General features: G+C 37.0%; 1 protein-coding gene across 1 annotated transcript; it reads left to right on the top strand.

Annotated features, from left to right (window-relative positions):
* Positions 1 to 1,145: 1,145 nt before the first annotated feature.
* Positions 1,146 to 11,679, top strand: LOC146486182 (protein arginine N-methyltransferase 1-like). Its single transcript, XM_085099097.1, has 11 exons — positions 1,146 to 1,239; positions 1,307 to 1,469; positions 1,590 to 1,600; positions 2,804 to 2,959; positions 3,507 to 3,570; positions 4,200 to 4,342; positions 5,120 to 5,207; positions 5,619 to 5,734; positions 6,221 to 6,371; positions 7,625 to 7,746; positions 8,209 to 11,679. The coding sequence occupies exons 1-11, from the start codon at positions 1,207 to 1,209 to the stop codon at positions 8,290 to 8,292; spliced, it is 1,131 nt and encodes a 376-aa protein (XP_084955223.1). The 5' UTR covers positions 1,146 to 1,206; the 3' UTR covers positions 8,293 to 11,679.
* Positions 11,680 to 11,773: the final 94 nt, after the last annotated feature.

Here is an 11,773-nt window from a genome sequence, read left to right as displayed (position 1 = left end):
CTTTTTGCCTTCATTTGTAAAGTACTGACATACACTGCTTTATAACTTACAATAAGACCTTTATGTAGTCCCTTCATTTGATTTAATTTAATTTTTACCAACTTTTAGTTACCAATTTAGTAACCATCACTCGAGAAAATTGAAACCAAAATTATGAACGACCGACCCAATAGAACATAAGAGCGTTCCTGAAGCCTATGACACATGGCCAGACAGGTCAGTTCGCAAACGGAATGAAGTGAACCAATTCAAAGAACTTTTTTAAACCAGTCCTTTGAAACCATTTGAAATTCCCTATTAAATCACACTTCCATCTTGTCTGACACTTGATCTCCTTTCTCCGGTACGCCAGGATCAGATCAGAGCTTCGGAAAGAAGAAGGCTCATGTCAAACATTACTGTCTGGAATAATGCCTGTGGTTTGAATCCGGTGCTGAATTGATAAGACGAGGGAAACCGACTAGAAGACAAGAAAAATACTCAAAATTAATCTCCTGTGTTCACAGATCGTTTTGTGCCCTTTCTGTTATTCTCCAAATTCACTAGCTGTTGATGGTTTTGCGAAAACGCTAGCGATCCTTTTTTTCGCTCTATTAACGACATGTTTACTCCTTCGAAAACGAAAGGAATTAGTTTCCATTGTGTTATGAAATTAATTTATTTTGATCTGACATTTTGCCAAAGAAAACAGTTGATTTTCTTTGCAACCAAATCCGAATTTTTGAGGCGATAAAGGCCATCCGAACAGATATCGACCAAAGTGAACCGTTGGATCGGATGCCCCTTCCGACTCAACCTCGTTCCCAAGGCCCTGGGAACAAGGTTACTTCCGACTGAGAGTAGAGGAGTACAGACAAAGGGTGCAGTTATTTATGGCATACGCGTACACATATCGTAATAGCTCGTGCGGAAGCGCTTTTTTATATCTAATGGGCCCTGGGCCAGACCATGGTCTGCCTCACACATGCAAATCCAATAACTATATGCATACACATCAATTCACACTAAACTATCTTTTTTCGTAGCTTTTCAGACAGGTTTCCAGCTTTCAAGGGTTGTGTAAGGTGCAGGTGCACCATGCGGGATTTCCCGCGTTTTTCTTCGTTTTTCTCGCGCCGAAACTTGGAGCATATTCTTTGTTGTGTTACCGCATTACACAGTGGGCTCGGATTGTGAAAATTGACAGACTGCACGTGCAGGAAGATAATGGAAACCAAAGCAAAAGTGGCGAAAGTCGAGGTAATGTGCGTTTGAATCGCAGTTTTAATCCTAAATACAAAAAATTTGATGCCTTTCGTTACCTTAGGAGTCCTCCAATGGAATGGAAGTCGATTCAGCAACGGCGAATCATGTCGACAAGGCTACCAAGGAGCAAAGTCTAAAGCAGCCTTCCACAACGCCGAATTCTCGACCGTCTGCTTCTGAGATGACAAGCGCAGATTACTACTTTGATTCTTACGCCCATTTCGGTAAGAAGCATTTGTGAATCAGGTCTTGTTTTCCTCAGGACAAAGATCGTGTACTAACGATGCTTTTTTGTTTGATATATTGACGCATTACCCGCGTGGACCCTCTGTTTGCCTGTGCAGGAATTCACGAGGTAAGTCTTTAAAAGGTTGTTGCGTTTATATTGACTCGATTTCTTGTTTCACGATTACTTATCATAGCTGAAGTATCCTTGCACTCGTCCGTCTGGTGCTGTTGTGTTAATCAATTCGTCACAGGTTCGTGAATGTGGAGAGGCAACGTAAACTGTTATGGAAATTAAACATTAATATTTAAAGCTTGCGTATCGATGACAATGTTATTGCTTCCACAATGTATGTTCGAGAGTCAAGAGAATAGCACGCACACTTTACTTTAAGCCGTTTAATACTTGAGAATAATGCTGCAGTATTTAGCTAACCCATTTTCTTTACGGTTTCTTGCAACCCCAATTTATATAGATATTTATTTAATTGTTTACTCATGCATTTTTTTGTTGACTTATTTACTTATTATTTAAATATATTTATTTGTCATTAATGTCAACTAATTATTTAACATTTGTATTTCTTCATTATCTGTTTGGAGACGTTACCCTTTTATGAGGGCAACTTAATTTGGGTTATGTTTTATTTGTGCACAGGTAGCGCAAGCCCTATTAGCATATTATGTTGACCTTTGTAATGCTGCAATCACCTACGATATATTTATGCTACACAGTCACCATTGCATAATAACAAAATTTTAAGGTTTTGTATGGAAGAAAACCACTTCCTATTTGAAATCAAAATTACAAATGATTTTTGAATAAAAATTACCCACTTTGTATGTCCTTTGTATGTAGAGCTTGGGTTACCTTTTGTCCCACTAAAAAGTGGACACCTTTAATTAGGAGCATGATTTGGTGTCTGAAATATTAAAAATCCAAAATAGCGGGAATTATGTTAAGGAGTTGTTGCTCATCGGGGCTATAACTTCTGTCCATAATAATGGGGTGTCCTTAAAAAGTGAGGTGTCCGCAAGACGGGAGTTGACAGTAGTCATAATTTTTGTGATCTGTGTAGTTACAGCCTATTTGCAGATGAAAACGGCATTCTTCTTGATATTTCACGGATATTAATTTTGAGATCTCTTAGTAGATGCTTTCCTTATACTCATTTTACTTGTACTGTTGGTACGTAGTCGGTAACTGCTTTTGACTCTGACACTTGAATAAAGTTACTGTAGTGAAACATTGTAGTACTTTAGTGTGCTGATATTGTTAGGAGAAATTTTGAAACAAGCTAAAACATAAATTTTTCTTCATTTTACACAACAGGAAATGATAAAAGATGAAGTACGCACAACAACATACCGGAATGCTATGTACTACAACAGACATCTGTTTCGTGACAAGGTTGTCCTTGATGTCGGCTGTGGCACTGGGATTTTATCAATGTTTGCTGCCAAGGCTGGTGCAAAACATGTGTATGCCGTGAGTAGTTTATTTTTTTAAACCATTTCAGTAATTTACAGCGGCAGGTCTTTTTACTCTTGGAAAGAATTCTTCAAATTCAGTTCAGAGCCCACTAGGGTTTTGGATAAGTACACGGTGAACCCCTGACATCAAGGAATCAGTTGGCTTATGGTTGTAATTTAGTTCTCATTTCCTGAACATGAGGCAGCCAGGAGCATTATTACTGTGTGGGTTGAAAATTAACCTGATTCTTTTTGTTTCTGTTTTTTTTTTTTTTTGTTCAGTTGGGGGCAGAAGGGCAGAGAGCATAACCGACCCAAATGATTTTTCAGATTGCTTTTTGGTGTTTTAGCTCAGATTCACCAGATCTTTTTCCTGTGGCCTTGAATTCCTTCAGGAAACTTTGTTCCAGTGTTTTATTCACTGCTTTGCACTTTGTTTTGTGATGAAAAGGGAAATCTTGCCCATAACCGCTTCCTGATGGAATTTGAGGCCACTCATCCGAGTCATCAAGAGAAGCAGTAAACTGTAGTTTTCTTTTACAATGCTGTATTTTGCTCTCCAGGTCGACTTCTCTTCTATCATTGACTATTCCAAACAAATAATCAAAGATAACAACTTTGAAGAAGGTATGAATTAAAAATAGTTAATGCATTAGGGGTCGAGTTTCTAAAAAAACACTATGGTGCTACATTGATGGGGGAGTGAAACACATAAATTAATTTTAATATCAACTGAATTGATAGGGAAAATTGGCAACCTCAAAGAGTTTCAAAACCTGGCATTGCAAGCACTACTAACAGTGTATGCCTTTGTCAGAGCACAGATATCAGGTTTTGCTTATCATAAAATGACTCTTCTTTGTGGTAAAGAACCCTTGCCAATCCTGTATGTATTATTTCTATTGCTCTATCAAATCTAGTCTTCTTTGTGATCTAACCCATAATAATACCAATTTAATCCTCACTGGATATGTTACAAACTTACAATATGAATAACTCCCAGTTGGCTTGATAGCTCAATTATTGGTAGAGCACTGCACCAGCATCACAGAAGTCATTGGTTCGAATCCCATTCAAGCCTGAATTTTTTCAGGCTCTCTTTTCACAACTGCTTAAGTTACATATTAAATAACTACAAGGGCCTTTCTTCTATTTAATTTGTGGTCTGTCTGGCTTGCTCAGTAAATGAATGGATGGACACCCACTGTAATTAATGTAAATAAATTCATGTTCGTTTTTTCTTAATTTTGTTGTAGTTATTACCCTCATCAAAGGGAAAATTGAAGAAGTTGAATTGCCTGTTGACAAGGTGGACATAATCATCAGTGAATGGATGGGCTACTGTCTTTTGTATGAGTCCATGCTGGACACTGTGTTATTTGCAAGAGACAAGTGGTTGGTGAGTGAAAGCTGTTTGTTATGACATTTACGATCCCGCCTGCACTTCTATCACAAAACTATTGAGAAAATTCCGGTGTGAGAGCCATATGTGCTGTGTGCACATCTTAATACATAAATAATTTATTAGAGATAATATGCGTTAGCGTGATTGGGCCAGAAAAAAAGTGTACAGCCCTGCTAGAAACAGATACAGGTCTGCATGGTGCGATTTGAGCTATTTTGTGGCACATGACTAATCTAAATTTTGAGTGATCACAAGCAATATTAAAGCTGATAAATATTCACAGCTAGCTGTTGTAATTATGTCCTCCAAATCAACTATGAACAGTTTTAGATTGGGCATGAATATAATAAAACTCTTATTGACTGAGTCAAATACGGCTGGATAGGAAAAACACTTGGCCCATATGCATGACCAATAACCAAATAGTTTCCCCTCCTGTGGTCCCACTCAGTCAATATAAAGTACGTGATCTTTTATCTCTAGTTATCGTAAATATTCTCCATATAGCTTCCTCTTTCTTTTCTGCTAGCTGTTCTTAAACCCCACCCCCATCCCTTTCTCCCACTTTCCCCTTTTGATGTCAAGTGTTTAAACCATGAGATGACTGGCTTGAATACCCTGCACTTCATTTTTGTTACGGGTGAAAGGATGTTTGATGTTATAAATTAGACAATTGGTTGCTGTAAGCATGCAGTTAAGCTCTCCTTTTTTGGACGGGGAGGGGGAGGATTTTCCTTGTTAGTCCAATTGTGTTTTTCTTCTTTGTTGCAGAAACCTGGTGGATTATTGTTTCCAGACAAGGCACAACTGTTCCTCTGTGCTATTGAAGACAGGCAGTACAAAGAAGATAAAATTTATTGTAGGTTTAATTTCACTTGGTTTCATATTTACTGCCTTTTTTAATTAACACTTATTCTCCTAGCACGTGTTGGATGTGAGATGATAGATAGACAACGAGGTGTGTAGTGCCGAGTTGGCTATAATCATTTCATATCCGACAAGCGTGAGTGGAATCATTGTTTTATTAAAAACAATCCAGAAATATTGCTAGATTTTGCTGATTTCGCTTTGCAAGAACCACCAAAAAGACAATTTAATGTTCCCTATTTCTCAGGCATGGTATAATGGCTCATATACATGTACCCTGGCTGCTAAGCCAATGAAATCCTTGGAGTTCCATTATACAGTGATCCAGTTTTTGATAATACTCAATGTTTTTTTCTATTGTTAGTGTTTTTCTTTTGAATTCCATTATGTGATGTGCTTTTAGGGTGGGACAATGTATATGGATTTGACATGAGCTGTATCCGACATGTGGCCCTCACTGAACCCCTGGTAGATGTAGTTGAGGCCAAACAAGTTGTTACCAATTCATGTGTCGTCAAGGTAAGGCTGAATTTTGGGTAGGGATGTGCTGCCAGAATTTAAAACCCCACTATCCTATCAATCAATCAACTTTGTTTAATGAGGGTGGCACTTGACAGTCGGTTACAACTGACAAACCTGTGGCCCTCAGATTCTGAATCAAATTGGAATTTGGAAATGTTGGTTTTTGAAGAGAGGGGAAAACTGGAGTACCCAGAGAAAAATCACTGGGAGCATGGACCAGAACCAACAACAAACTCAACCCACATATAAAGCTGAGTCCAGGAATCGAACCCGGGCCACATTGGTGGGAGGCAAGTGCTCTCACCAATGCGCCATCCCTGCTCCCCTAAATTTTTGCCAAAAAGTTCAGTTTCATGTTCCTAGAACATTGATTAGTACATCACCTTCCCATCATAGGACTGCCATCCATCATCCTAGAATTAAAATAAATAAACATGACTTACCAGTAACTAGAATTTGTTTTTTTTTTTTTTTTTTTTGCAGGAAATCGATTTGCATACAGTAAAAAAGGAAGATTTATCTTTCAGTGCTCCTTTCCAGCTGTACTGTCGGAGAAATGATTACATACATGCCCTTGTTGCTTTCTTTACCATCGAGTTCACACATTGTCACAAAAGAACGGGCTTCTCAACTGGTTAGTTTGCAGATTTATCTTTTGGCACTTTGCTTGCACAATAACAATATAGGAGAGTGAAATGATCCCAATTTATGCTGACAACCAAGGTTATTTCCTTATCTAACAAGTTTTGACAGCATGGAAGACTAGTATTTGTTTTTTGTTTGTACTTTAATTTTAATTTGTTAGATAGGGATTTAATTAAAGTCATCAGAATAAAAAATATTATACTTATCAAGTTTGGTTTGTTAAGAGGTGTTAAAAAAGAGATACTTGACAGTTACTTGATTGTGTCTTGTAAAATGGTTTCTTAACTCATTGTGGAGAAAACGTCATTTGTCCTTATCCTGAAATATAGCCAATCAAATGTACTCAGACGCTCTCAATAACCACATAATGAGAGGTTTGGGCAACAAGTTTATTGAGTCAGGTTTGACTGCTGTACCCTGAGTAGCGAATGACGTCTTAGCTGAATCAATAGACTCCCGCCAAAAGGCCCAAACCAAAGTTGTGTGACATTGAAGGGGCGTGATTGTAAATAGAAGATGAAAAATAGCTAAATATGTAGTTAAATAGGGTTTTACATTTACAATTTCTTGGCGCCGCAGGTAGCATAGCTAATCTAGGCGGCAAAAAAAGAAAGAAAGAATAAATTTACAAAAAATTTAGACAAAAAGAAAGAATAAATTTATTTATTTGCTAATTAAGAAGGCTATACTAGCTAATACTATACCATACTATACTATACTATACTATACTATGCTATGCTATGCTATGCTATGATATGCTATGCTATGCTATGCTATGCTATGCTATGCTATACTATACTATACTATACTATACTGTGCTGGCCCTATGATACAAGCTTATGACTAACCGATCAATGAAGCTCATAGCTTAGTAGCTTAGTAACGTCATATGATAAGCACCTAATTAGCAAAAATCACAAAACGTAATTAATGCTCACCCCAACTTTTAGGTTTGGTGGTACTTAATCACTTTCTTCTGTTAAATTTAAAGTAAATAGGTTGCCTACATGTACCGAACATTTAGTACCAAGTCCAAACTGTTTCAATTCTTTAAGAACACCATGTTAGACTTTTGAACCCTAGTAACATTCAATTAATGTCTAATTCTCTTGCTGTTTATTGTTGTGAAGTTTCATCAATTTCTTCCAATTATTACTGTTAGTAAAATTTGGAGACCAGTGGATGGGTTGTTTGTTTAACAGGAGCTTAAGAGGCTAAAGGAGTATCTTTTTTTCCACTTAGCTCCAGACTGCCATTATACCCACTGGAAGCAAACAGTGTTTTACCTTCAGGACTATTTGACAGTCAAGTATGGGGAAGAGTTGAGTGGTGAATTCAAAATGCAACCAAACCCAAGAAATAATGTAAGTGTTTGAAACTGTTACATCTTTAAAAGGAATCTCCACTTGCACATCAAATTGGCATTAAATTGTAAATTGCTGCAAACATTGTGTTTATTTGAAAGCTCAGTTGGAAAAGTAGAGACAGCATTTTAGTGTTCTAAGAATTTTATTAATTTTTATTATCACCTATTTTCACTCATAAATCTTCTGATTCTGCCAGTTTGAATTCCATGATGTCATATGGTTGCCCGATCATTCTACACAAATGAACTCAAGCTTCCTGACAATAAGCAGTGACTGTATGACATCATAAAATCTAAAATGAAAGGTGAAATTTTGTTGAAAGGGGTGTCTCAAAAGCCAAAGCTAATTTTGAACTTCCAGTGAAATGGGGTGTGGATATTTTCTGGAACAACAAATTAATGATCATATCAAATCAAAATAATACTAAAATCTCATAAAATGATCTTTATCTGATTTCAGCGTGATCTTGATTTTAAGATCGGTGTGAACTTTAATGGAGAGCTCTGTAACTATCAAACTTCAACCAACTACAGGATGCGATAATGTGGATGTGGACATTTCTACTTGTACAGCAGGAAGGTAGTAATATAAAGGATGCTGCAGGCTGGCATCCCCATTTTGTTGTAAGGGCTTTACGCTGTATGTTAAACTGTAACAATCTAGAGAGATACCATTAAATTCTGAACGTGTCATATCCGTTAAAAGGGCATACTTTGAGGGAGGACTTGTCTTCAGGGTAGCTTTTTTTCGTTTGGTTGGGCTTCGTAATGAACAGTGCTTGAAACGGCACGAAACACTGAGCTAACATCTTGAAACAAATGCAATCCATTGTACCAAAAAAGATGGTGACTGGTAGATTTATATATGATTCTTAGAGTAAGAAAACCATAAAAAATGCAACGATAAGTTCTAAAACTGTCAAACCTAGCATACACAATGTTGTTAGTACAGAGACGAATCTTGCAAAGTAATGGCTTTCTTTGTGCATGTTGGTTATGTTAGGTTTGCAAGGTATTTTGGTAAAATGTACAGCCACCATCTTCTTCTGTACAGTAGATTGTATTGACTTGTAGCTCTTTCAAGAAAGGTCATCGCACAGAAAAGTCATCGCACAGAAGCAATCAAGCATACACAGAAATACTGAAAGATAGTATGGGTTGCAGTAACTAGAAGGGGTCTACTTGTTGAATACTGATAAGGTGTGATATGCATGAAATAAAATATTTCCAACATTTCTTTTGTTGTTTTAACAAGTCAGAGTAAATGCAAACTATTTAATAAAACTATTTTCGGTGCAGAATTTTGTTTTAAAAAGGCAACAGCTGTTAATTGATTATAAACAAATATCAAGATGATCTTTCAGTATTGTTGCATACAAGCTCACTCAAAATAGCTGTAAATTGACAAGCATATCAGGGCAAAAAACTTCCACTCGTCCGCCCGTCCGAGACGAGTACTCTCGTATCTCGGACGAGTGGATTTCCAAAAGCACTTGTCCTACGGGACGAGTAGAGTTTGCCTAAAAAAAGATGTTCTTTTCTACTGAGGTCTGAGTTCCCAAGCATTTTGGACATTGTAAACTAGCCTGAGTTTCGCGAGGTTTGGTTTCTTTTCACGGTAACTTTCCAGTTTTTGCTTCTGTTTTCCGAGAATATCTGGTTCTGTTTTTTCGATGAAGACTGGGATCCACATACCATAAATGGAAATGACGACCTCGTTTGAGACAAGGCTTCATGAACACTTGAACGAGGCGATTACCGTTGTGGCAAGTTTTGTGATTATTAAAGAAGTAATAAAACCTGTGAAAAAATATGAAGAAATTCGAATTTGAAAATTCCAACCAACATGGAAAAAAGAATTTCCGTGGGTTAAAATTGACGCGGATAAGAATGAAATGTTCTGCATTGTGTGCCGCAAGTATCCGACAGTAGCCGATAAAGCGAGCCGGCTTTATGGTGGATCATCCGCCACTGGTTTTCGCCGTCACGGATTCTCTTGTGAGTCACGAGAAGAGCCATTCTCATTACTTTTGTTTTCAATGAGCTAAAAATGAAGAAAAACCAGAGCAGGCGCCGCTACAGTGAATTAGCCGGAAAATTGACGAGGGGTCAAAGGAGTCATCTTAGATCGCAGTTTTAATGCCTTATAGATGTCCTACATTTTCTCAAGTCGTGTATAAAGAATGTGAGTGATCCCCGATGTGTCTGTATGAAATGGTGTTCTATCAAAAAGTGCAAAGAACAACATAAATTGAAATAACTGTTAAAATAAATACTAGAGATTTGGTACAAAACAGATTAATATACAATTTCTACTTTTTTTATGACATTTTCTTATTCACTTTAATAATTTTTTAGGACTAGTGAATTTAACTTTCGGACAACCAGAATCTGAACGTTACTCGCCCAATTGGCAAGTGGAATAAAAAAAAAGTTTTTTGCCCTGCATATTTTGTATCTTCTCATGTTTGTAGCATAATTAGAGTGCTGTCTTTCCTGTACTGTTGAAATTTCAGCTTCATAACCAAAGAGAATATTCTTATACATGCATTGGTCACATTTTCACAGTTTCAACCATGCTTGAGTAAGTTTTGTTAGTGTGACAATTAAAACATTTAGGTTTTGTGTGCATTCCAGTGCTTCTGTGCAATTTCAACCCAACATTTTATTTTAAACAATGCATCCTTATCCTTAGCACCCCACAGGCTAAGTTGTAATGTGTATTAGGCAGGCAGTGTTAGAAGTTTGCCTTTTAGAGTTAAACAAATGAAGCAAAATTAGCATTTTGTAGTCAAGACACAATGCTGTTTTCTGTAGTGTAGACTGCATGGCTAGCAAACATAAAAGCCCCCGGATAAGAGGGTTGTTTCTAACTTAGAAACTGTGGTAGTGTCGGTGGGGAGTGGAAACGGATGTTTGGTTTTCTCAGCAGAGTTGATAACGTAATTTGGCCTCTGTAAAGAGATTCAAATGCTGACGTTTCAAGTGTGAGTCCTTCATCAAATAGGGCTCACGCTCGAAATGTCAGTACTCAAGTCTCTTTAAGGTGGTCAAATTACCTTATCAACTCTTTTGAGAAAACCAAACATTCATATAAACCCTCAGGTGCACAAGCAAATTCAGACCCCCGCTGTGATACATTTGATGCCCTCTACAAGGTGATGTTATTTTTATTCAAAAATTGAATGACCTTGGGTAGTCTTATCAGCAGAATGTCCTGCATCTGGTAGTTGTGCCTAGAACTGTTGCAAACAAAAATTTTAAGGGGGCTGGCATCTAACCCTCTCCCTTATGTATGCAAGAGGGTTAAAAGCAAAATGGCCTGAAGTACAGGTGTATTTTTTGGGAGAGCAAGGGCTGAATATGATTCTGTTCATGATGCCCAGACACTTGGATTTTAAAGAAAAGATGGTTGTGCAACGCATGAACGAGTTAAAAAAAATAGCCCTTTTGTTGATATATCAACAACAAGCAACAACTCAGCATTCTATGACATTCTATGAAGACTCCATACATCATTCTAATGATGTAGGGATTAATTAACTTAACAATGGATGAAAGAATGAGACGTATTTCATTTTGTTGTTGATATATCAACTCTTGTTCAAGTCTTCTCAATGCAAGAAGCAAGCAGAAAATTATTTTAAAGCCACGAAAATGCTGGCTAGGTAGCCTTTTTGTAATTTACAGTGTAGTTAGTTGGTTTTATTGTTTTATAGAAAGTATTATGGATAAGAAAAGCCACTAGACATGTACTTGCTATAAATTTGTCCCTTTTTTTTCTGGCCTTACTGAGTTTCCTTAGTAATATGTCTAGTAGCTGTTTGTATTAAGAATGTCAGTTTAAACAAATAAAAGTAAAGCCAAGATGTAAGAAATTAACTTATTCAGTTAATTATAAGATAATAAACATGGTTGTTCTAGAGACCCACATTGTAGAAATTTCATTGCATCAACTGTTTTATTTTATTTATTTATCCAATTTGGTAAAATGAGGGGGGGGGGGGAGAGGTCAGTTAATAATT

The sequence above is a fragment of the Pavona decussata genome, unplaced genomic scaffold (genome assembly GCF_977016875.1).
Source record: "Pavona decussata unplaced genomic scaffold, jaPavDecu1.1 SCAFFOLD_21, whole genome shotgun sequence".
NCBI lineage: Eukaryota > Metazoa > Cnidaria > Anthozoa > Scleractinia > Agariciidae > Pavona > Pavona decussata.
This window is presented reverse-complemented; position numbering and strand designations above follow the sequence as displayed.

What these genes read in the sequence shown, in the direction of transcription:
- LOC146486182 (XM_085099097.1), top strand. Translation starts at nt 1,207, where the DNA reads ATGGAAACCAAAGCAAAAGTGGCGAAAGTCGAG. An exon ending in GTGCAAAACATGTGTATGCC is followed by an intron (nt 2,960 to 3,506) that starts GTGAGTAGTTTA and finishes TTTGCTCTCCAG; the next exon opens with GTCGACTTCTCTTCTATCAT. An exon ending in AGATAACAACTTTGAAGAAG is followed by an intron (nt 3,571 to 4,199) that starts GTATGAATTAAA and finishes ATTTTGTTGTAG; the next exon opens with TTATTACCCTCATCAAAGGG.